We start from the raw sequence: 23,826 nt of genomic DNA on the forward strand, positions 1-23,826 counted from the left end.
AGGTTTGAGGAGAATGAAGTTTGAAAGAGAAGTTTGAGAGGCCTAGTAAATTTGACCTAAGAAACACAGTAGGATTATAATGGGCCCATTGAAATTTGGTGATCATAAATTTATAGGAGGTCAAACTGCTGAGATTCATGACAACTTTGAGCAGACCTGTTTATTTAGGTCCAGTGTTGGAGAAAGTTCTTTGTAGAATCTATTCAGGGTTGCAATTTTACTATATTGGTGACATAGACGGGCAAGACGTTTATTGCCAAGATGGAAAGGTAGAAGGATAAATGAATTTAGTGTTATTGTTTGTAAGCTGGACGTAGCAAAAAGTGAAGAAAGGAAAGGGATAATGAATTAGGAGAAATGATAATTAAGATAAATGAAGTAAAATAAAGAGTCTTAGATGTGGGGGTTAACAATTCTATGGCATATGGGTGTGAAGTATCCCTCTCTGGCAGAGCTATGCCTGCCTGCCAGCACTGGCTTAGCATTTGTTTTTTTCAGGTCTGCTAAGACAGTAACAGATGGTCATCTGCTCTCCAGGTTCCTATTATTTCCTTTCTCATTCTTTATCCCTATGAGTGTATATCTTAAAAATGAAGCAAAACAAACCCTCTTTATTATGAATTTCTTAGAGTATTATGGATGAGTGAAAGGAAATGGGTATTTTTAATCTATTATCATTACTTAAAAATAATACCCTTCCTCCATTTTAACCCCACGAGTAAAGCTTATTATTTCCTCGTTTCTCCTTTCTGCTGACTTTCCCTAGTGGCTTACGTCCTTGTGCATTTGACCTTATTTGACTATTTAGGTATGTGTGTATTTATTTATTTGAGCTCATATTTTGTGGAGCTTGATCTCTGTACATACTGAAGGTCTAAATTAGGGATACTTCCTCCAGAAAGAAATGGCATTTGTTTCCTTCAGAATCTGGGAGTGGACCAATTTATTCATCGTTAGTACCCATTAATATCCCCAACTTTGATGCAGACCTTGGGCTTTCTTGTGCACTTATAGCACTGATATCACCATTTGCCCCAGGGAAACTCTAATTTTTTGTTACTTACTGCTTACCACCCCATGAAATTTCGGCTATGTTTTTTTTTTTCTCTTCCTCTTCCCTTACATTCTAGCAAGCTCAGTAATGTATTAACATAGCTTGTTTCGATGTATGCAGAATTGATTATGTTTTAGGAGAAGTCTATTTTAGTATCTATCCTGGGATAGTTGGGAATAGGAAGCCTGGAGGAACGATGGTCCTATTTGTGAAATGAGGTAGAAACAGGAAGGTCATATGCTTTAACAGAAAGAAACTGAGCTTTGACAACACAGCCAGACCAGGGTTCAAATCTTGCTTTTACTGCTTACTACTTGAAAGACCTGTAACAAATGACCTAAACTTGTTAAGCCTCAGTTTATTCATGAACAAGATGAGGAAACTAATTATGCATTGCAGAGTTGTCTGAAGATTCTGCAGTCCTCCTACAACTCTGCAATGCATAGTTAGTTAATGTACTTAGCAAATGATCTTGCCCCAAACTTGAACTTCTAGCATGCCTTATCTCAGTGAATGGTATCTTGTGGGGGGTGTGTGTGTGCGTGTGTGTGTGTGTCTGTCTGTCTGTCTGTGTGTCTGACTCATGGGTGCTAAAAGCTTAGTATATAATCACAAAGGATTTCTTGAGTTTTCAGTCCTAGAAACACAGTTGTATTTATTCTCTTGGTTCGATTAGTTTTGCCTTAATAGAAATGTGAGTGAAAGAAAACTCGTAATTACAGATGCAGTTGGAATAAAAAAAAAAAAAAAAAAAATATATATATATATATATATATATATAATAATCCAGACAAGTTAAGTCTCTAAGCAGATGGCAGATTTCCCTTTTTATTGTGGTACATTCATGTATTAGGGCTCCACCAAACAATAATCAGAGTTTCAACATTTCAAGAGAATGGCTAATTAGAAGTTCAAAATCAACTTTCGAAAAGCCATGTGTACAAGTTTGACCTGGCTCTGATACAAGAAGGGTTGGCGGGGTTAATAGTGGGAAAATGTCTAACACTGCTTTTCTTCAATGAAGGCCCAGGGCTGCAACGTCAAGGCCTCTGTCTAAAGCCAAAGAATCTATGACAAATAGCAGCTCACACCTGACAACAGTCAGGGTTTTAAACTCAACAGGGCAGGGAGTTGAAATTCTGCCAATCCTTACATTTTTTTGTGATTAGATGTATTTTGCAAGTTTACAAGGGGCTCCAAAGTGGATTCATAGCTCCATGGCTCCTTGTAATTTGGCACTGCCCTTCTAGAAATGACTGCGGCTAAACCTCAATTAACCAGAACCTCCCAAACTCCAAATCTTCAGTTAAACTGATATTTTTAAATAAACCTGTGACTTTTGGAAGAAATGGGAAAAAGTGTATACAATAATTGCAAAGGGAATGAATTTATTTGTGAGATATTATAACATAGTGGCTAAGACCACAGACTCTGGAAGTAGACTCCTTGATTTATGATCTTGCTTTTGTCCACCTATTAGCTGTGTGACCTTGGGGGAAGTTCATTAACCTAGATGCGCCTCAGCTTACTTGTCTGTAAAATAGGAATGAAAAGAGTATCCACCTTACAGGGTTGCTGAGAAGATTAAATGAGTTAATTTTATATAATAAGAGTGCTTAGAACAGTGCCTAACACACTGAAAGCATTCAGTAATTGTTATTTTATTATTTGCTAACAGCTTACAGAGTTTGCATAGTGTAAATAATTTCATCCAACGTCCCTTCATAACTTCATTGCAGTGAAAAACTGATGTTTAGGATGATGCCTCCTTCCCCTCAACCTTCAAGCCTTTCAGTCAGGGAAGTTTCTTTTTCTTAAATCTAATATTCGCCACCTTCTCTTTCAAACCTTTTCTTCCTCCGCTGTTCTCTATCACGGCAGGTGACACCACCATCTACTCAGTCCTCCAAGCCTGAAACCTAGACATCATTAATGATTTCCATGCTAATTAATTACCATACCATGCCAATTCTCCATCTGAATGAAACTGGCCACATCGGACAATAAACCCTACTAAATATTCTGTCCTTACTGCAGGCATAGAGATCTTCTCAAATTCTTGTTTAATTAATCATGTTCTTCCCTGCTTGAAATAAAACCTCAAATCTCTATGAGTTGAAAGTTCCTTTCCTACATTGTGGGTTAGCTCTTGCTCTTGTCTCCTGGACTTCAATAGAATGGAGATGGAGGAGAGAGGAAAAGAGAAGGTAGAGAAAAGAAAATCAAAATGTAATAGGAAGGGACAAAAAGAGAGGAAAAACAGTGTGGTTTAGCATTTGGGTGTGGAGTCAAGAAGCCAGTAAAACTTGTGAGATGATTTATGCAGCACATGTTGCAATCTGGGGGAACAACCCATTGAACTGTGTGCATTGCCCCATGAGGTCAAAATATCGGACAATTTCCCCACAAGAGATGTATGCAAATTCCTTTCATTTTAGAAACAATCTGGATTTTCTCCTGGATTGTCTGATATAAATGCCCCTTCTCCTTGGGAAGGGAGTAGGTAGAGAGTATTATGGTCATGGAAGGAGATGGCTGAGCATGGCATTTCACATACAAGAAGACAATGGTTTTCACCTTTAGAGCAAGTCTTGTTTTACTTTAATAGCTTTTTTCATTTATTACCATCCATAACTTCTCATCACCAAGAGAACTGAACAGTACCTACTCTGATTATCCACTCTAATATAACATAAACGGTGTTTGTACTTTATTTTACCAACTAGTTATCTTTCATTGGAAATAAGAGTAGAAATGAAATCAACGAAATGAACATTTCTTTGATCTTTCCTAGGATCAGTTGTTATGTCTAAGGATGGTTTCCAGAACAGTAAATATGATCATATTATAATAACAAGAGCAGGAAGAGAAGGAGGAGAAAAAAAAGGAGGAGGCAGAGGGAAGGAGAGGAGGAAGTGGAGAAAGAGGAAGAAGAGGAGGAGGAGGAAGTCATTTCTTTAATAACATATATATATATATAAAACACAAATTAAGCACAGTTCGGACAAAGAGTAGGTGTCAACTATACTTGCCTTGATCTCCCAGAGAGAATCTGACCTCATTTTAATTTCTCTAGAATGTGTGAAAGGGTGTGCTCTGCACACTGTAAGTGCCTGAATCATGTGGATAACTGACTACCTAGTAGTCAATTACATAATCACGTGGTACATCCTACTACAACGAGAATATCCTATCGCTTTTCACACTGGCCTTAAAAGTTGGATAAATTTATAGGACAATGAATTCACTTCTCGTTGCCCTAAATAATACTTTGTCTGTGTGTTTAAAAAAAAAAAGAAAATTAGCATAATGATAAATTTCATATGCAGGAGACATCTATGTCATTCCTTTATTTATCAAGAATAAGTCTGACATGAATGTACAGTGACATTGCAAATACTGTTCCTTTCCATTCTGGCCTATGTCACCATTTTCTTATGGTTGGCATGATAAGGAATTCTAAGAAGACCCCAATCTACTAAACAGGGAAGAATTCCTAGAGTGGGAAAAAGATGAAAGTTGGGGTGGAGGGGGAAAATTCCTACTTTTATTTTATGATTCTGTTTCTTATTTGCCATTTTGTTGCCACAGTAGCACCAACTTAGAAAAGCACTATGGTGATATGCCATGTTATTCCTCTTGAAAATCCTCAGAAATGTTAAGCGGCTTGCTCATTATTACATGGTTGATGAGTGGAGGAGAGGATTATACTGGAGTTCATGTAATTTTTAAGTGCTCTACACTAGTGCTGTATACTGAAATTTTTAAGTGCTCTACGCTAGTGCTCTACACTAGTCATGAGCTGAAAACTACTGGAGGGGTGTAGCAAAATTTTAAAAGAAACCTCAAATCTTTGTGTACATATGTATTTTCTTGATCCACAAATCAAAAGATACTATCATTAGCACTATCATGCAGGAGGTCTCTAAAGTTTGTTGACACTTAAAAGGAGCACTCTTCTTGCTAAAAAACTTAAAGAAAGGAAACCATGACTCTATACTTGTGGTTTTCATATTTTGGGGTTTCACAGATCAATATCAGTATCATTCATTACATAATGTGTTTTTATGACTTCAAATTATAGTATTTCAAACCAAATAAATTCAGTTTTCTGAAAAACTCCTTTCATGGTTCTTCCCATCCATAATCAGTGAAACTGTCATTTATCATGGGCCAGCACTGGTGTGAAAAAATGGCTTTCGGGAACCCTGCTTCTCACTATGCCATGTAAAAGAAAGAGTTCAATGGACTCTCCAAATTGTCAGGATGGGTCTCAGGAAAGGAAACATATGTATGAGGGTCCTTTGTCCTTTGGGTTGACCCTTCGGTTAGGGTGGGTTGACCCTAATCCCTTGTTAGTTATAGCCAGCCAAGCAACTGTTAGTTTTAGCTCTGAGAACTGCCACCAGCAAGCTTAGCCATGGAAATAGTAGCTCACAGATAATTCATGTTCTTCCTAACTTAGAAAGGATTCATCTTTGTGGGTTGTGACGAAAAGAGAAGAAATAGGCTCTCATATATTTTGCCTGCCCTTCATTTCTTATTCTGGATGGGCTAAGCCAAAGAGTATTACAATTATCTTAAGTTAAAAAAATCAATTTGGGTTTTAAAACAACAACAAAAAAAATGTGGCAAACACTGACAAACTGGCTGATTCATTCACTCAACAAATATTTGCAGAGCACCTACTGCGTGCCAGGCACTAAACAAAGGATATGACAATTAAAAACTAACAATCTCTGCCATGAAAACACACAGGAACTGCATCTAATCTAGACTAGAGATGAAGGACGATTCAAAGGTGGCTTCCCAAAAGAGATAACCTCTGAGCTACATCTTGAAAACTCACTAGGGATGAGGCAGACGACTTTGGCATCTCAGGGATGGTTTATCTTTGCATACACCCACCATTCTGAGATGAAACCAGACCCTGACCTGCCAGAAGAAATATTTGCCCTGCTGTTGCCTGGTAAGACCTTTTCTTCGCAGCTAAATGAGTAACATAAACAAGCACAGGACAACAGGGATGATCCTGCCTCAAAATACATGTGGCCCGGCAAAGGGCCAATGCTAATCACAGCCTCCAGCACCTGCATACCCTCAGCTGGGGGGCTCAGGTCTCAAAGAGAAATTCACATTCGGCCTGTCAGCACCTTGCTGCCTGCCTTGGGACAAGGCTATCTAGGAACTTGCCTGAATGTTTCCCACATGCTCCAAGGCCTGCTTCTCAACATTTACATAAGTTTTCTGATACTGTAGTCCCAAACTGTAGCACAAAAGAATCCTTCAGAACCTGGGCTAGGAGCTGGGCTGAAATTCAAACACCTCCTAAAGTTAAACCGAGGCACCTGTGTGACGTTCCGAGACACATGTGAAGAGGACGTCTCCTGTTCAACAAAGGCTACCTTCAGGCTGACTCCGTAAACAGGCAACCGGTACAGTCTCACAGGCTCCAAGCTCACATGGTCCCTCACTCTTGGATCAAGGCTCTGCTGTCACCTTTGTGAAATTATTTTTTTTAACAAGGAAGCATTAACACATTTTCATTTTGCACTGGGATCCAAAAGCTATTCAGCCAGTTCTGACTACTTTCCCCACCAAAGAGGAAATGGGGAGCCCAGTCGAGGCCCTGGAGTCCTATAGAACTTGAAATGGAAGAGTGGGTTGTAAAACAGAGAAAAATAAAAGGAGTGCAATTTTACATTTGTAAAGAAATCTTACATTGTTTGCTAAGCCAGGAGCCCATAATTTTGATTTCCTGAGCCACTGTGAAGTTTGCAACTCTGAAATACCCACTTTCTTTTATTGCTCTGTGGACCTTACGCAGCCCTTTTTTTTGTTTCTTTAGTCTGGAGGCGCGGCCCCAAAGAGACACAGTTCAACAGAACCACATAAAAATGTACCCCGCAGTGGTCAAAGCCACAGCCCCGAACCACTTTCTGTGTACTGATTTTTACCCCATGTCCCAAATGGTGACAGATCACTGTCATCTTGTGTTTGTCTTTCACTTTACAACCTTAACATACCCTTCAGTTCCTCCTCAGCCACAACTTCAGTTCTTGTGGTGGGTGGTGCTACTATCAGTCTTTCTTGGTAAATTTTTTTTTTTTTTGCATCACCAGCACCTTGATTTCCATCAGAATTGGCTGCATTGTTCGTGGAGCCCAGTGCAAAATGAATATGTGGGCCCCTTGTTCAAAACGTAGTAAGAATTATAAGGCAGCAACAGTAAGAGCAGTAAGCCATACACAAAACCCTTGTAAGTGTCGGGCTTACGTGACTGCACAGATTGGCCAGCCAATGATTCTCCGTGTCCTGAATTGGGCCATGCACCCATTCCTTAACCAATCACTGCTAAATGCTTAATCTGTTTGGTCACTGTTAACCACTGACTGGTTCAGCCTTAGACTAAGAACAGCTCCTCTGGAACTCGGCATAAGTTCATCTTCCCATGAGCTGCATGGTATTTGGTGGTAAGGACTCCAAAGTCAAACCAAGCTTCTTTGGGTTGAAGTGAGGAAGGCATGGTTGCTGAGCAGCCAACCTCAGCACCCACTATCCCATGTATTTGGGACTCAGAAGGAGGAGCTCTTCTTCAGAAGCTCCTTTTGATGCAAGCTTTGGCTTCTGACAGCCTTGAAGAATGACTCAAATCCTTCTTACACAAATCTGACTACTCTCAATTCCCAGGCTCTTCAAACCCCTTCCCTGCTGCCCACCCTTCCTGCAGGTGCATTCAGGGGTGAGAAGGTATGATTCCTGTCCTCCTGATGACCATCATCTAATTAAGGAACCGCAACTAACAGACTGTAAAATACACAAAAACTTAAATAACTGAAACATTTTAAATAAAAATACCACTAGTTAAAATCCACATGTCAGTGCTGAGACTTTATGGAAGTATTCAATGAACAAGCACTGGGTGGAACCCTCAATAGGAATGTAGGAGGAAATGGATTTTTCAGTGGAAGTGGTCAGTTGTGGGTGGTAGGAAATGCATTTTGCAGCAGAAGACAGAAATTCACAAGCCAGAGTGGCAGAATTCTCATACAGCAAGTTTTGATAGTAGAGTGAATTGTGAATTTTTTGCAAGAGTCAAACATGTTTGTTTGGCCTGAGCAGATGGCACAAGTCACTCTAAAATGTCAGTGGTGAAAGGAAAAAAAAAATCATGCAGTAGAAAGTCATTACTAGGAAATCAAACCCAATACAAAAGGCAATAATACAGTTTCTAAAGATATCCACAAAGTATGATTTTTTTCACACCTATGAGAAAATAGAGTCCTTTGCTTCTGTTATTCCCTTCAAAACATTCACTCTTTCTTCATCTGGTCAACATCCTGGTCATTCCTTAAAGATCAAGCTCGCTGAGGCCCTATCACTGCCAGGAAGTCTTCCTTGAACCTTCCCCACTCTCCAGGACCTCTCATCCCAGCTGAAAGAAGCTCACCAAAGGGACTGCTCCTTCTTCATGATCTCAGGGTACCTTGTGACCCTGTACTGGAACGATCCATTGCAGTGTCTCTCACTCACCGGGCTATAAATTCCTTGATGCCAGAAACTCTGCCTTATTCCTTTCCATAACCTCTGTGCCTTGATATTTGATCAAGCTGTCAGAGATCAACATGTAATAAGTACTCAGGAATGCTTACTGAAAGCGATCTTATCTGATTATACAGAGGAACAATAACTTTTCATAATCTGTGTGCATAACGGTAAAAGAATGCTCAGAAGGAAAGAATAACATTTTAAAAAACTAGGTATTTTTATGCTATTTGATAGATGACCTGCAGGGGGCATTAGATTGGATGTGGATGAATATGAGAAGGTTGTCAAAGATCACTTCAAGATTCCTTTCCTTGAGATCTGCAAGAACATACAATAGAGACTCTTAATCTACCCTCAGTGGTAATGAGACAAATCAGTAGAGTGAGAGGATTTTATACAAAGCCTATGAAATCTTCTCCATCCTTCCTTCTTCATGTCTCTCAGTTCCTGTATCTTAGCCTTAACTCAAAGGCTTTCGGCCCCAGTACCTGAACATTTCTTTTTATTTTTACTGAAAAACTTTGAAATGCATAGCTTATTCCAGTTATGATATATAGTCAATAAATATTCATTGGGTACCGATGGCCCTCAATCCATGAGAGAAATGAAAGTGGGAAATTACTTTCAGTTTCTAAATGGCATGATTTGTAAATAGTCACAGCGACCGATGAATGGATAATCTAGAACCCCAATAATACTCAGCTCTCCAAACTACTCCTGAGCAAGCAAAGGCAAGGACTCCTCAGAAAGAACTGGAAGGTGTCTTCTCAGTAGTGTTGACAAAATGCTTCTACAGGACAGTAGCAAAGCCAATGGTTTTCCTGATCCTCCTTCACACTTCATTTTGCCATTTGGTTTCCCCCATCATGCTAACTTTTGTGTTGATTTCAGTGTGTGTGTGTGTGTGTGTGTGTGTGTGTGTGTGTGTCATAATCTAAAAAGAGTAACTCTTGACAAGTAACAGTAATGTGAAGGGAATTGCATAGTAAAAAAGTCGCTGACTTTCCCTGCTTTGTTTAGTTGGATTTGCTTATAGTCTGGATTTCTCACTAATTTTTCTTCTGCCAGACTGAAAAACCAGTAAATGATTGCTGAATTCCAACATCATCAGGAGAGAACTTACCTTAGTTAAGACTAGACAATATCATCACAATTTCTACATTAATGTCAATGTTCCGAGTAAATGCTTAGTGGTAGTAATCGGGAAAAAATTCCAAGTACTTGGAAAATATAAGAAAAGCAAGATTCTAAATCTACAGTCTGAGTTATCAGTGTAAGATTGCCATGTTATGAGCAAGGCAATAGCACATTTAGGTATGAATATATAATACGTTCAAGTTATAGCAATTTTAAATATGTTTTTCATATTTGAGGAACTCAAATATGTTGTTCATATGCTCAAATTCTCAATATAAATTTAATTGCCTATATCTGGTTAGAAGTGGAAAAAAAAACTTTTAAGACATACTTTGAATTTCAATGATCTTCTGTAAAGAAATAACGGCATTCATATTCGGGCTTTGGTGGAGAGTATCTTCTGCAAGTGGCTCCAGCTGCAAGAATAGCAGATAACAGGATGAGCAGAATATTATGACTTTACAGTAAGACTGACAGAAGCAAAGCAAATTGAGACAACCTAAAAAACAAAACTAGCTTGCTCCTAGAACTAGTTAATATTCTGCTGCTATCGGTTCTAAAAGTGTAACCAGTTTTATTTTCTGTTTTGCACCATGTAATTGAATTCCAAACGGCTTTTCAATTGGTCACAAGACTAATCTATGAAGTCCCTGAAGCAGGTGCATGTCTGTGTATTATTCATTAAAAATCTGAGTTATTCGTGTCATTTTTGTAGGTTCGTCACAAACCAGATTCCATCATGTCTGTATACGCAGCTGGACCCTGCAAAGGAAATCTCAGGGAAGTTTCAGTAGACAGAATGTGGGCAGTCTATCATCCATAGTTTTGCAGTGTTTTTACATCTAACCACCTTATACTTTGGGGCACTTCACAATAGAAAACTATGCGACACAGCTGCTCTTATTCAATTGCTGTTGAATAAGTGGTAGAGTAAATGTTCAAATAAAACCAAACGTAAAGTAAAGTCACTGTACATTTTCACTTAACTTCTACTGTGTCCATAACTCTGCTGATGTCCCAGGGGAAGCACAGGACAAATTCCTGTCTTGCAAAGCTATCATGATCTCCTGGAATGACACTCATTTTTCATGGAGAAGCTCAGCAAACATTGCTTTGCAAGAAATGAAGAGGAGCTTTAAATAATTTATGGAAAGTTTTGGCAGAACGAAATCTGATGATGCATCCCTGGGATTACCTTGGTGATGTAGCTTGGTGTGGAGCAGCAGGGGCTGAGTAGCCAGAGCACTTGCAAACAGAATAGCCATACAGTTATTGTGACCCAGGAAGCAAGGAAAGCAATAGTAACAAAGGAACTAAGAAAAAAGGAGTTTTCTCAGCAAATATAAAGTTAGTGGCCTCAAATATAAACTGATGGTCAAACTATCATATGGCACGAATGGGAACCGATGTCACTAGACATTGTACCAAAGCATAAACACATCTATGTCTCTTGGTCTGTAGAAAAAAAAAACACCCTAAAAACCTCAGGGATTCCAAGTTTCCACAGCATATGTAAGTGAATCTTCCCTCCAGGGTCTTTCTGAATTGATTTTTCTGTACTTCAATCATGGAATCTAAGACAATAGCACCTTTCTTCCAGATGCCATAGGATAACAGACTAGCTGAGGGATATTTATACACGGGTAAATTCACTAAATATAACTTTCCAGAGTGTTTTTCTTTGCTGCCAGAAAAAGAAAAAAGAGGAAAAAAAAACTTTAAAACATCAAAAGGTTTATTTGCAATACAGCTTGGTGAGAGAAAATAAAACAACACAGTGTTGGTGAAAGGTTCTGCAATCTTAAATTCTAAAATCTTGTTAAAATCATTTTTTAAAAATCTGGTATTTCAGGTAGTGTCTTCAACAATATATTATCCTGGTAACACTCCCTTCACTCCGAAAAACTACTGAATCATAAATGGAAGGTTGCTTGGAATACTCTTACTCAAGAATTAGACAGGGTTGAGCTACCTTGCATATAAATAATCTTTCCTTTCACTTCTGTCTCAGAGCTTAGAGAATATTTTTAATAGAAACCAGATTTTAGTAATAAAATATTTTGAGACATCACTCTATGTTCAAATATTTAAGACCAAAGCACAAGGTGCTATCAGCATACTTAGTTCCTCAAAAAGCTTTCCGTTGACTTGAGGGTAAAAATGCTGACAAATTGAAAGGTGCTGGCTACAGAGATCATTAATGTAAAAACCTCACTTCTTGAACTCTCTTGCATGAAAATTTCTGGGCTATTTGTAAGATTTGGTTACGTAGAAAGTAAATGCGATTCGGGGTGTTGAGAGTAAAAATACAAACAACCCTAAACCTCCAATTTGGAATCATCAGTTAGATTTGATAAAGTTGTGTCTACTTACAAAAGCAACCTAGAGAATTAAGGCAATTACATTGATAATTTAAGCCTCCCAAGCCATTTCCTTGCATGTTTTAGGTGAATGTCATTTAGAGGATTTAACCTTCAGTAAATTGCCCCAATTTGTTTCATTTTGAGGGTATACACAGAGCTGAATTCAGAAAATTCTCAATGTAAATTCTTTAGTTTATTCTCGGGTAGCGCTGCACAGAAGGCAATGGGTAATACTCTCAGTTGGCAAGTAGGCAAGCAGAATTTAGAGTCTGTTTTCATAAAATTGAAACCTTGTATAGAGGGACCACAGAATTGAGTTGTCTTTTCTAGAATTTGTTGAGTTAATCATTCACAATTATAACCACTAAAAAAATCTGATCGAAACATCTATTTAATAAATATTTATGAGTATTGGTCATTATTAGTACTCTAATAACTAACTGTAATGAAATAATATTAAATAGTCACTTTTTATTAATGTGAAGCAAAAATGAGAATATTCAGTAGAGCTGGTTATGCATTTAGTTTGGCCAATAAGACGTAGCAAAAACATCGATTACTGAGGCTAATCAATGTTAGTAAGAGTTATTAAAACATACATAAGGAAGTAGTTTATGCAAACCAGATAACTTTTGCATGCAAAAATTATAGTAAGATAAAGCATATGCAAATGTAGGAGATATCACATACCCATCATGCCATCTTTGCTGAGCAATTCTATCACGTAATGATAGTCAAGGAATTAATTATAAGATTCTCTAGAGAATTTTAACACAACTTCTTGACACACAAAGTGCTCACTCAGCTTTATTTTATCCAAAGTTTAATTGCCAACTATTACAGCAATTCTTTATAGAAATTTTCAGTCTCAGTGTCAGAGAAATTTATTTTTTTACAATTCAGATGTTTATTGAGTTGCACATACTGTGCAATTTTTCAAGTATTACAGCTACTTTAAACACCTAAAAATTGTGGCCATTATCATGTTGTGAATAGGTAATTTTCAGATTCTTCACAATCAGATCAGTTAAATTATCAAAAATCATTTTAGTTGGCTAAGATGCATTTGTGGAAATGGGCAGGGGATATTTTTGGAGAAGCTCTTGAGTAAGAGTTTTAAAACATACTTCGTACTTCTGAGACATGAAAATCAACTCCATTATTTTCATGATTCAGACAGGACAAAAAAGAAGCTAAACAGAGACTTTGCAAATATAACAAGTACATGAGGATAGATTTACACATCAATCAAGCAAAGGATACTAACTACTCTTTAGCTTTTATATTTCCCAAATATGCCAAGTATTTTCACACTTCTATGCCTGTATTTATTTTGTTCCCTCTGATTTCTATTTTCTCCGACCTTTTTTGAATTGGTGATATCTTACTAAATTGTTCAAGGACCAGCACAAATATTGCCTGCTCTGTGAAATCTTTCCCAAATTTCTCTGATAGAGCAAATTGCTTCCACCTGTGTTTCCTTTTCACACAAATACTCTTGTTTACTCTGCTAAACACATTATATTGTAGTCAGCCGTGTCTGCCATTCTGTACTTTGTTGTGAGCCATTTAAAGGCAAAGATAGAGCCTGGTATACAATAGGCGTTTTTAAAAACGGTTGAATGAATGGAGGAAGGATTAATTAAGAAAACATGGAGAGAGAGAGAGAGAGAGAGAGAGAGAGAGAGAGAGAGAGAGAGAGAGAGAGAGAGAGAGAGGACCCTACACTCTGTAGCTAACACACCTAGGTAGACTAGGTTCTTCCTCTTGAGTGCCTACTATAATCAGAACATGATTTGAGGGTGAAAGACTAGGAAGGACAACAGTGATAATTCATTTTTAAATGAATATACTGTAACTGAGTTTTTTTTTTTAACTGAGTTTTAATTGATGTTTTAATTGATTTGTAAGTTTGATTTTTAAATTGACCATCGTGTTACACTTATCAATTCCAATAATGTATATGCAAATAATTTTGTATAGATTTTCTACATACACAATTACATGATCTGTGAATAATAATAGATTTATGTAATTCTCCAATTTTTATATTTTAAATTTCTTTTAGTTACTCTATGGCACCATTAGGACAATCAGTGCAATGTTGAAATAAAGTAGTAAGAGTGAGCATCTTTGTCTTGTTTTTGATGTCAAAGAAAATTCTTTCTATTTCACCTTGAAATCTGATATGTACTATATACAATTGTTTGTAGATGAGCTTTACCAACTTAATAAATTTTCCTTTTGTTCCCAGTTTTCCAAAAATAGTTCATAATTGGGTGTTTATCAAGTGGTGTTTAAACATCTATTGAAATGCTTATATTTCTTCTTGATTCTCTTAATGTGGTGAATTATAATGACTTATTTTGCAGTTTAATATGTTACATCCGGGCCTGAACCCAGTTTTATCATGGGTTTTTAAGATATTGATGAACTGTTACTAGTTTGTTTCAGATTTTATCTACTACACTTATGAGCAAGATCTTCCTATAATATTTCTTTCTTATAATGTTCCTTTTAGTTTTGGATATCAATATAATACTGGTCTCAAAATAATCAGTTGTGAACTGTTCTCTCCACTTCTCTTTAAAACAGTATGAGACTGGTACTTTTTGTTCCTTAAATTATCATTAGAAGTCCGTGATGAAGTGATATGGGGGTCTGATATTTTCTCTTGGTAAATTTTGTATTAAAGATTCAGTTTTGTTTATAACTATAGTACCATTCAAGTTTTCTGTCTTCTTGATTCAGTTTTTGTAAGGTTGTATTTTTGTAAGAATTTTTCCATCTCAAATAAAATTTCAAAAATTTGTATGTAAAGTATCTTTTTTTAATAGTCTCTTCTAATCCTTTTAATACATTAAAATCTGTAGTAAATTCCTCATTTTCATTCTGAGTGCTGGTAATGCATGACTCTTCTTTGTTGATCAGTCTTGCTATAGTTCCATTAATTTTGTTGGTTATTTGAAGAATTAAATTTAAGTTTTTAAAACCTTATATATGTTTGTTTTTGATTTCATTATTTCTTTTCTATATTTCCTTTGCTTACTTCATGCTTAATTTGTTGCTATAGTTTTCTAATTTCTTGATATGTATGCTTCTATCTTTAATATTAATCTTTCTTCTATCCTAATATATGCATTGAAAACTTTATATTTTTCTCTGAATTCAGCCTTATACATATCCAAGTCTTGATATTTCATATTTTCATAATCATTCAGCTTAAAATATTTTCTAATTTTTGTTGTGATTTCTTTGACACATGACTATATTTTGAAATCTCTTAATATATGAGATTTTTTAATTACCTTTTTTATTTCAAATTATACAACTATGTTTGTTGACTAGGGGTACAATGTTGTAGAGCAAATCTCTAGAGCTTATTCATCTTGTTTGATGGAAACTTTATGCCCTTAAATTAGCAACTCCCCATACTCCCTCAGCTTGACAACCACCATCCCACTCTTTGATGGTATGTATTTGATTATTTTAGATACCTCATATAAGAGGAATCATGCAGTATTTGTCTTTCTGCAACTGGATTATTTTACTTAGCATAATGTCTTCTAGGTTCATCTATGTTGCCACATATTGCAGAATTTCCATCTTTTTTAAGGTTGAATAGTATTCCATTGTATGTATAAACCACATTTTCTTATCCATTTGTTGGCTAAATGGACATTTAGCTTGTTTTCACATCTTGGTTATGGTGAATAGAAGAATCAGCAGTGTTACAATCTCTTCGAGATCCTGATTTCGATTCTTTTGAATAAATCTCAAAAGTGGAATTGCTGAATCATTATGGTAGTCCCACATTTACATTTTTGAAAGCCCTCTATTCTGTTTTACACAGTAGTCACACCATTTTACATTACATTGACAGTGTGCAGGGGTTCCAGTTTCTTCACATTCTTACTCACAGTCAGGGTTATTTATTTATTTATTTATTTATTTATTTATTTATTTTTGATAATAGTCATCCTGGCATCCTGACATATGTGAGGTGATATCTCATTGTGGTTTTGATTTTCATTGCCCTGAAGATTAGTGTTGTTAAGAATTTTTTCATATCCTTGTTGGCCATTCATTCTCTTTGGAGATATACCTATTCAAGGCTTTAGCCCATTTAATAAATCAAGTTATTAGGTTTTTGTTTATTTGTTTTACTACTGAGCTATAAGAGTTTCTTATATATTTTGGAAATGGATTATCAAATGGTTATCACATCTAAATATGTTCCCGCATTCCATAGATTGCCTTTTCACTCTGTTGATTGTTTACTTTGCTGTATAGAAGCTATTGAGTTTGAGGTATTCCCACTTGTTTGTTCTTGGTTTTGTTGCCAGAGCTTCTGGTGTTACATCTATAAAATCACTGTCAAGATCAATGTCATGAAACTTCTCCCTGTTTTCTTCTAGGGATTTTACAATTTTAGGTCTTACATTTAAGTCTTTAATCCATTTTGAGTTTATTTTTGTGTATGGTGTAAATAAGAGTCCAGTTTCACTCTTTAATAAGTGGATATCCACTTTTCCCAACACCATTTGTTCAAGAGACTTTCTCCATTATGTATTCTTGGTACCCTTGTTGAAGATCAGTTGACCATTCTCATATGTGTGAATTTATTTCTGTGCCTTCTATTCTGTTCTGTTGGACTATATGTCTGTATTTATTGGCAGTACCATGCTTGTTTGATTACTGTAGCTTTGTAATGTATTTTGAAATCAGGAATTGTGATGAGTCCAGCTTTGTTTTTCTTTCTCAAGATTGATTTATTTGTGGTTTTTCGTGGTTCCACATAAGTTTTGGAATTGTTTTTTTTCTATTTCTAAAAAAAAATGCCATTGGGATTTTGACAGAGATTGCACTGCAATCTGTTGATCACTTTGGATAGTATAGGCATTTTAACAAATATTAAGTCTTTTGATCTGTGAATATGACATGTCTTTTCATTTGTTTATGTTATATAGTATTGATTCTAGTTTAATTTCACTGTGGTAAGAGATAGTAATACTCTATGAATTCAATTAGTTGAAATTAATTGAAACTTTCTTTATGCCCCCAAAATGGTCTATTTTTGAAAACATTACAAGTGTCCTTGAAAATAATAATATTATACTGTTATTGGGTATTTTCTATTATATATTTCAATGAAGGAAAGTTTATTAAGGTGTTAAATCTCCTACATATCCCCCTTTTTATCATCTTCTTTCCTGTAAGTTACTGAGAGTATTAAGATTTGTCACGATAATTATGGTTCTGCCTATTTTTAAATTTGTTTCTTTCAAGTTTTACTTGACTTGTTTTGAAGCTATGTTATTAGATACACAATACTTGAATTGTTTTATCTTCTCAGTTGTGTGGAAGATTTACTATGAAGTATCTCTATCTCTAGTTCCTTTTCTCATCTTAAAGTGCACTTATCTGATACTAACATAAGAGTTATGAGCTTTCTTTCAGTTAGGTCTTGTAGTTTAATTTTTCTTCATCATTGTGTTCAAACTTTCTTTATCATTAAAATATAGAAACTGTCCCTTAACAAAATTACTTATTACAACGTGATAATCTTTGCTTTCAGTAGTGAACCAAATCCAATTATATGTGTTTTGTGTAACTGCACAAGCTGATTCTAAAATTTTATATGAGAATATAGATGGGACAAATGTAGCCAAGACTGCCAATGAAGAAAAATGCACTAGAAGTTTTGTCCTATCAGATCCCAAAATTTCTTACAAAGCTACACCAGTGAAGATGTCACAAAGATAGACAAAGAGATGTATAGAATATAATTTCTATGTCTATATGGACAAAGATACCATTGTTATGCCATGAGAAATGGATACATCTTTTCAATGAATGGTACAGGCTGAAATGTATATTTACATTAAAACAAAAAATAAAAAACTTAACTTTTATCTTAAGCCGTATATAACACATATTCAACTTCTGATAAAGCGTGCATCTCCATGTTGAAGTAAAAAATAAAGGTTTAAGGAAAAAAATAAGAATATTTTTATGACTTTGGTATACAGAAAAAAATACTTAAACAGAATATGAAAAGAACTAATCAGAAAGGAAACTATTTATAAATTGCAATGCATTTAAAAATTAGTTTTACTTATGAAAGGACACAATTAAAAGACAAACAAGGTGTTTCAACACATGAAACCAACAAGAAGATCTATAAAGTTCTGCTCAAATCAGTAAGAAAAATGACAATCTGAAAGTAGACAAAAGACTTAAATAGGTTCTTCAAAAAATGGTATGTATACAAATAATTAGTAAATAGATGAAAGATGTATTAATTCACTAGTACTGTGGCAAGTCAAAACAATGATGATGTACTATTACACATTGCACAGAATGTCTAAAATTTTAAAAGACTGACAATGCCAATGTTAGAAGGATATGGGAACAATGAAAATAGTATGTGCTGTGCTGCTGGTAGGAATATGAATTGTGACAAACACTATGGAAAACTGTTCGGTATTATTCACAAAGATTAAACACATGCATATACCAAGACCCAGCCATACCACTTTTAGATATATACTAAACAGAAACATGTGCACAAATGTACCAAGAAATGTATATAAAATGTCCATCACTGCATTGTACATAATGGGCCCCCCTACACTGGAAAAATTTCCTACAATCATCAAAACTAGAATAGATCGATAAACCGTGACATTTTCCCATAAATTCTTTTTATGGAATAGAATACTATGATAATAATGAAGATGGATGAACTATATATAGCTAGCTACAACAACATGGGTGAATCTCACAAACATAATGTTGAGCAAAAGAAGTCGGACACAAAGAGATATATATTGCATAATTTCATGAATATAAAGTTCAAAAACAGGTAAATTAAAATGTTTTCTTAGAAACCAGAAATTTGTTAACTTTCAGAAATGAGAAAGGAGTACTGATGGGAAAGAGGATATGGAGTTTATTGAGGTGCCGACATTATTCTGTTTCTTGACCTGGTTAATGGTTGTACATTTGCTCTATTCGTGATATTTCAATGAGCTGTCCATTCATGTCTTATGCAGTTTTCTGGAAGAATATTGTATTTTACAATTAAAAATAATTTTAAAAGAGAATATATTTTCTGATATAAGGGAATAGTGAAACTAAGTCTGGTTCTTGAGTCCATGTTCACTATATTATGGTGCCTCTAAGAATAAAGTGAGATTACAAATTTGCAGCAAGAACAGTAAATTATATTCTTAGATACAGGGCACAAATTCACTTAAAAAGGGAACTGAAAGTCCCCCTATAACATGCAAAACAACTCAGAGAAAATGCAGAAAGGGTTCAGTTGTCAAGATCAAAGACATTGTGTAACTATGAAAGAGTAAGATGATCAAGACCAAGGGGATAAGGGATGCAGATTGTAATATAGACCTGACTAACCCTGCTGATTGACTATGATCAATTCCCTAGTGAGTAGGGATTGGTGGTTAAAATGCAACTCTCGTTTAAATAATTGTCTTAGAGATGTCTGCAATTAGTTGTATATGTTTAATTTGATTGCTTAAGTAAATCTGGTTATAATTTTATCCATATTGTGATTCATGAGTCATTCTTAAAATAACCCCTTTTATTCATTTGAAGTCACTAAAATCCTTGAAAAAAAATAATATATATATATATATATATATATATATATATATATACACACATATATATATACATATACATATATATATATATATATATAAAGTAAATCAGGGTGGATTCTATTGATAATGAAGTTATTACACTGACAGACTACTAAGTTTATTCAGACTGAGTCTGTCTGCATCCTGTGTACATGCAGTTGATGAAGAGTTTTATCACACAGCAGTAAAGAAACATCTCTAGCCAAGAGGAGTGATATAAACCTAACAAGTTTTATGAGAGTATTAGGAAGAGCAAGAGGTAAAGGGTACAGTCACGGCCATTGAGCTCACATGAAGTACTGAACAAATTCCTTGCATAAAATAAGAGGGACAAGTGGACTATTACAGATTCTGAGATTACTATTGTGGTTATTGTTCTATTAGTTGAGTTTTATCCAAAGCTACCACACCTTGGAGAAAGGTAAGTTACACAATGTATCAGCCATTGAATGAAAGAAGGAAGACTGTGAGGAAACGCCTCTATTCACTATCATATCCAAATAGTATCCCATGATTTCCATGACACAACTATGGAAAGTTTGTATGTAATGCATATTTAAACACCTATGGCAATAATTAGTTAAATAATTAAAAACAAATTTAAAGGTAAAAATTATGGTATAATAGACTATAATGGGCATGTGGTCCATTAGACAGAAGACAATAAATGCAGTTAGTTGGGTAATTCAGACTATTGATATTTATGTTTAAGCATTGAGGTAAGATTGTAGATATGCAACATAGCGAGAGAACATTTTGAGCAAAGGAAATACTATATATTGAAAGGTGCATGTTAAATTGAAGTTTCGTAACACTGAAGGAAAGTTTGCTCAGTGTAGTTTCCTAGCACAATGTCCATATTTTAGACATCAGTTGTTATAAAGAAGACTTAATTAATCTTACATGCCAAAAATCTTGTTGTTTCCTTTTGTCCCTGTTTTTGCAAATAAGTTTAAATTTGATAGTTGTTCTTGGTAAGTCCTCATGTTTCATTTTCTTTGATCCTTGGTTTTCTTACCCTCATTTGCTTTTTTATTTTCTCTTCTTTTATCTGCTAATTTGCATGTTTTAAACTGCTTTGTCCGTAATTTGTTTGTGTAAAGAGATTTTTAATATACTATTTTCCAAATGTTGATTTTTTTGCTAAGAAGACCTGTTTCACATCATGTAGCAGTGGTATGCTAGTAAATGTTTTACAGCTGGCTGTCTAAGAAATAGCTGTAATTTGTAGTATTTGCTGATTTCTGTGGTGTAAATATTCCCACCACGGCCTATTTCAAGCTACCAATGTGATGTCACTGAACTCAGATTTGAGTAGAGACACAATGAGCTCTCACGAACTATTAAGAGCCAAGCCCAGCATACCACTGATAGAGTATTATTGTGTTTAATAATAATCTGGGCAAAACTGTTCCTAATGATTATTTCCTTAATAAACTTTTGTTTTCTTGTGTGGGATTCTGCTGTCTCCAAAAATTGTACACTATTTTGTTTATAATACCCCGAAGCACGGGACTCAATTGTTGAATGCTTCTATATTTTCCATGGAAATTCTAATTCCTCATGATATTCCATTCCATGAATCCAGCCTAATTATTTACTTTTATTCCATTAAAGCATCCTCTCTTCTACCAAAAAACAAAATAAACAAATACAAAAAACAGCCATTAGTGAATTCTAAGATGTCTCAAAGTCTTTATCTATACATTTCCACTATAAGAGATAAATCCTGTCCTTTGACTTTAGCTTCTCAAAATGTCATTTTTATTCAAGACCAATGTTAAATGTTACTTCTTCTATTAAAACATTTCTCCATCCAGGTATAGCTAAAAACAAAGGGTCTTACATTTCCAAACTACATTATTTATTCTTTTATTGTTACTTATATCAGAAATTTTGGGCACAAAATAGATGCCCGATAAAAGTACCAAATAAATGTATATATAAATGAATGTTTTGGCATGTTTCTTCGTCATTGAAAAGAAATGCTTTCTTTTTTTATTGGTAATCATACCGCTATCAAATGTCCAGGTTCCCGGCCACATTCTTTTTAACACCTTCTGAAAAGCCTAAAGACAAACAGTACAGAAGATTTGCATAATGGGGTTTTTAATCATCCAGGTAACTTCTACTTCATTTAGCATTTGCTAAAACAGATAAACAAACAAAAACTCCACAAGCAGTTTGGCTCTGCTTCTCATAAACCTTGTTCAATGTAAGAAATGCAATACCATAGGCCATATCTACATGGGAAACAGATTCAAATAATATTTTCCAAATATTTTACTCTCTTTAGATTATCCATACATTCTCTTTCAGAGTGTGGATAGGTTTCAAAGTCTAAAAGAAGATCATGGAAAAATATTATTCTGGATTATCATACATTTTCCCTGTATCCACTTTTTCCTTCCTTTACTCATGAATTGCAAGCTCCAAAATAGGAGCTTGTAAGCTTTCCCAGATTCACACCAATTCCCCAATGGAGTCAGCCATACATAATCTAAAGGATGAAAAAGATGGCAAAACTACTTCCCCATTCAAAATCTAATGAAAACAAACCCCTGATGAGCAACTTGGACAACAACATCTCAAGAGTTCACCTCAGGGGTGGTTGTCAACACTTACTAGAGTCAATTCAAGAGACTTTTTCAGCAGCTTTAGAGCAAAAAGTCATCTTGGAAAGATTATCAACATCCACAATCACTAAGTTTAGCCACTGTTGCTGAAATCCAAGTCAAATGAAAGCAGCTGAGCCTACTCAACAGGAGACAACCCTTATTACAAAGAAAAGTAGAAAGGGGAGGGGGGACCCAACCAGAAAGGGGCAGGAAGGAAGGGAGGGAGGGAAGGAGGAAAGGGAGAAACGGAGGAAGGGAGGGAGGATGGGAAGAGGGAGGAAGGAAGGAAGGAAGGAAGGAAGGAAGGAAGGAAGGAAGGAAGGAAGGAAGGAAGGAAATAAGGAAGGAAATAAGGAAGGAAGAAAGGAAGGAAGGAAAGAAGGACCTAGAAGCTAAACTTTTAAAAGAATGGGGAGATCAAGAAAATACATGCTATAGACTCAAATATATGCTGACCCTTCAGTACCAGAAGTTGTAGCATCATCTCAACAGCTTCCATATCTATGGCATTTTTTTCCTCCAACAAGCTTAAAACTGTCGTTTATTCTGTTTTAACAAGTGGTCTTTTAATGGCTATGTTTTCAACTCACTACCCAAGGCTCTTACTACTGTCTGTCCTCTCCTTTTAGCTTCCTAAAGTTTTTCAGTGTTTTTATTTTAGATTCCATAGGCATGCCCACTGCTTAAGCTTTTCTCACCTTTTGGGGAAATTTTGTTTCAGAGGAAGCAACCCAGGGTGTTGCTAATTGGCTTTGCAAAACAGTAGGCAAATCTGGCCTTATAGCAACTGTTACATTGCCAGCCAGCACAAATGCAGATTACCAAAATCAGTTTCTTTGAGAACCTTACAGATGTCCCTATAACTACTTCTAAAAAAGATGTGACTATTCACTATTCTCTGACGCCATTCCAAGGAACCTAATGATTCTTCTCATTTGGATAGCGACTTTATTTTTCTGTACACTCTAAGCTAGTGTTTCTAAGTGCTTCACTGAATAAGTTCAAAAATGTTCATCATACACTAATTGAACTGATAAATCTAAGTTCTAAACTTTGCCAAGAAAAAGAAAAATACGGACTTGTGATATGTCTTCAAAATCGGTTGCCTCTAGGAATTTCCTGTACCATGCTAAAATTAGTTTTAATCCAATAGTATATTATTTTGACTGATCTTGTGCATATTTCTTAAAAGAATAGTTAAGAGATGTTTTGCTAACTAGATCACTCTCACGATTAAAAAAATATTTAAAAAGGAAAAAAAATATTTAAAAAGGAAAAAAAACGCCTATTTTCGGTATAACACTCAGATAAATTAATTTTATGAAAATAAGTTTTTTGGTACCCATCTATGTATCTACACTGAGATATGGAGCCAAGAGTTCCTGCTGATTTTATAATTCCTTTGGGTTATGTAATACATATTATTCTGCTGATAA

General features: G+C 35.3%; 1 protein-coding gene across 16 annotated transcripts in view; it reads right to left on the bottom strand.

Annotated features, from left to right (window-relative positions):
* HDAC9 (histone deacetylase 9) overlaps positions 1-23,826 on the bottom strand; it is an 857,167-nt gene that overhangs the window by 33,656 nt on the left and 799,685 nt on the right. For all 16 annotated transcript variants that reach the window (XR_013995394.1, XM_081080282.1, XM_081080306.1 and 13 more), the window contains one exon: positions 10,071-10,155. Coding sequence is in view for 15 of the 16 variants with exons in the window: in XM_081080282.1 (XP_080936408.1) it covers positions 10,071-10,155 (85 nt within the window). In the remaining variant the exon portion in view is untranslated. The remainder of the gene's footprint in view (positions 1-10,070; positions 10,156-23,826) is intronic.

Source organism: Rhinolophus hipposideros, assembly GCF_964194185.1.
Source record: "Rhinolophus hipposideros genome assembly, chromosome: 18".
Classification (NCBI taxonomy): domain Eukaryota; kingdom Metazoa; phylum Chordata; class Mammalia; order Chiroptera; family Rhinolophidae; genus Rhinolophus; species Rhinolophus hipposideros.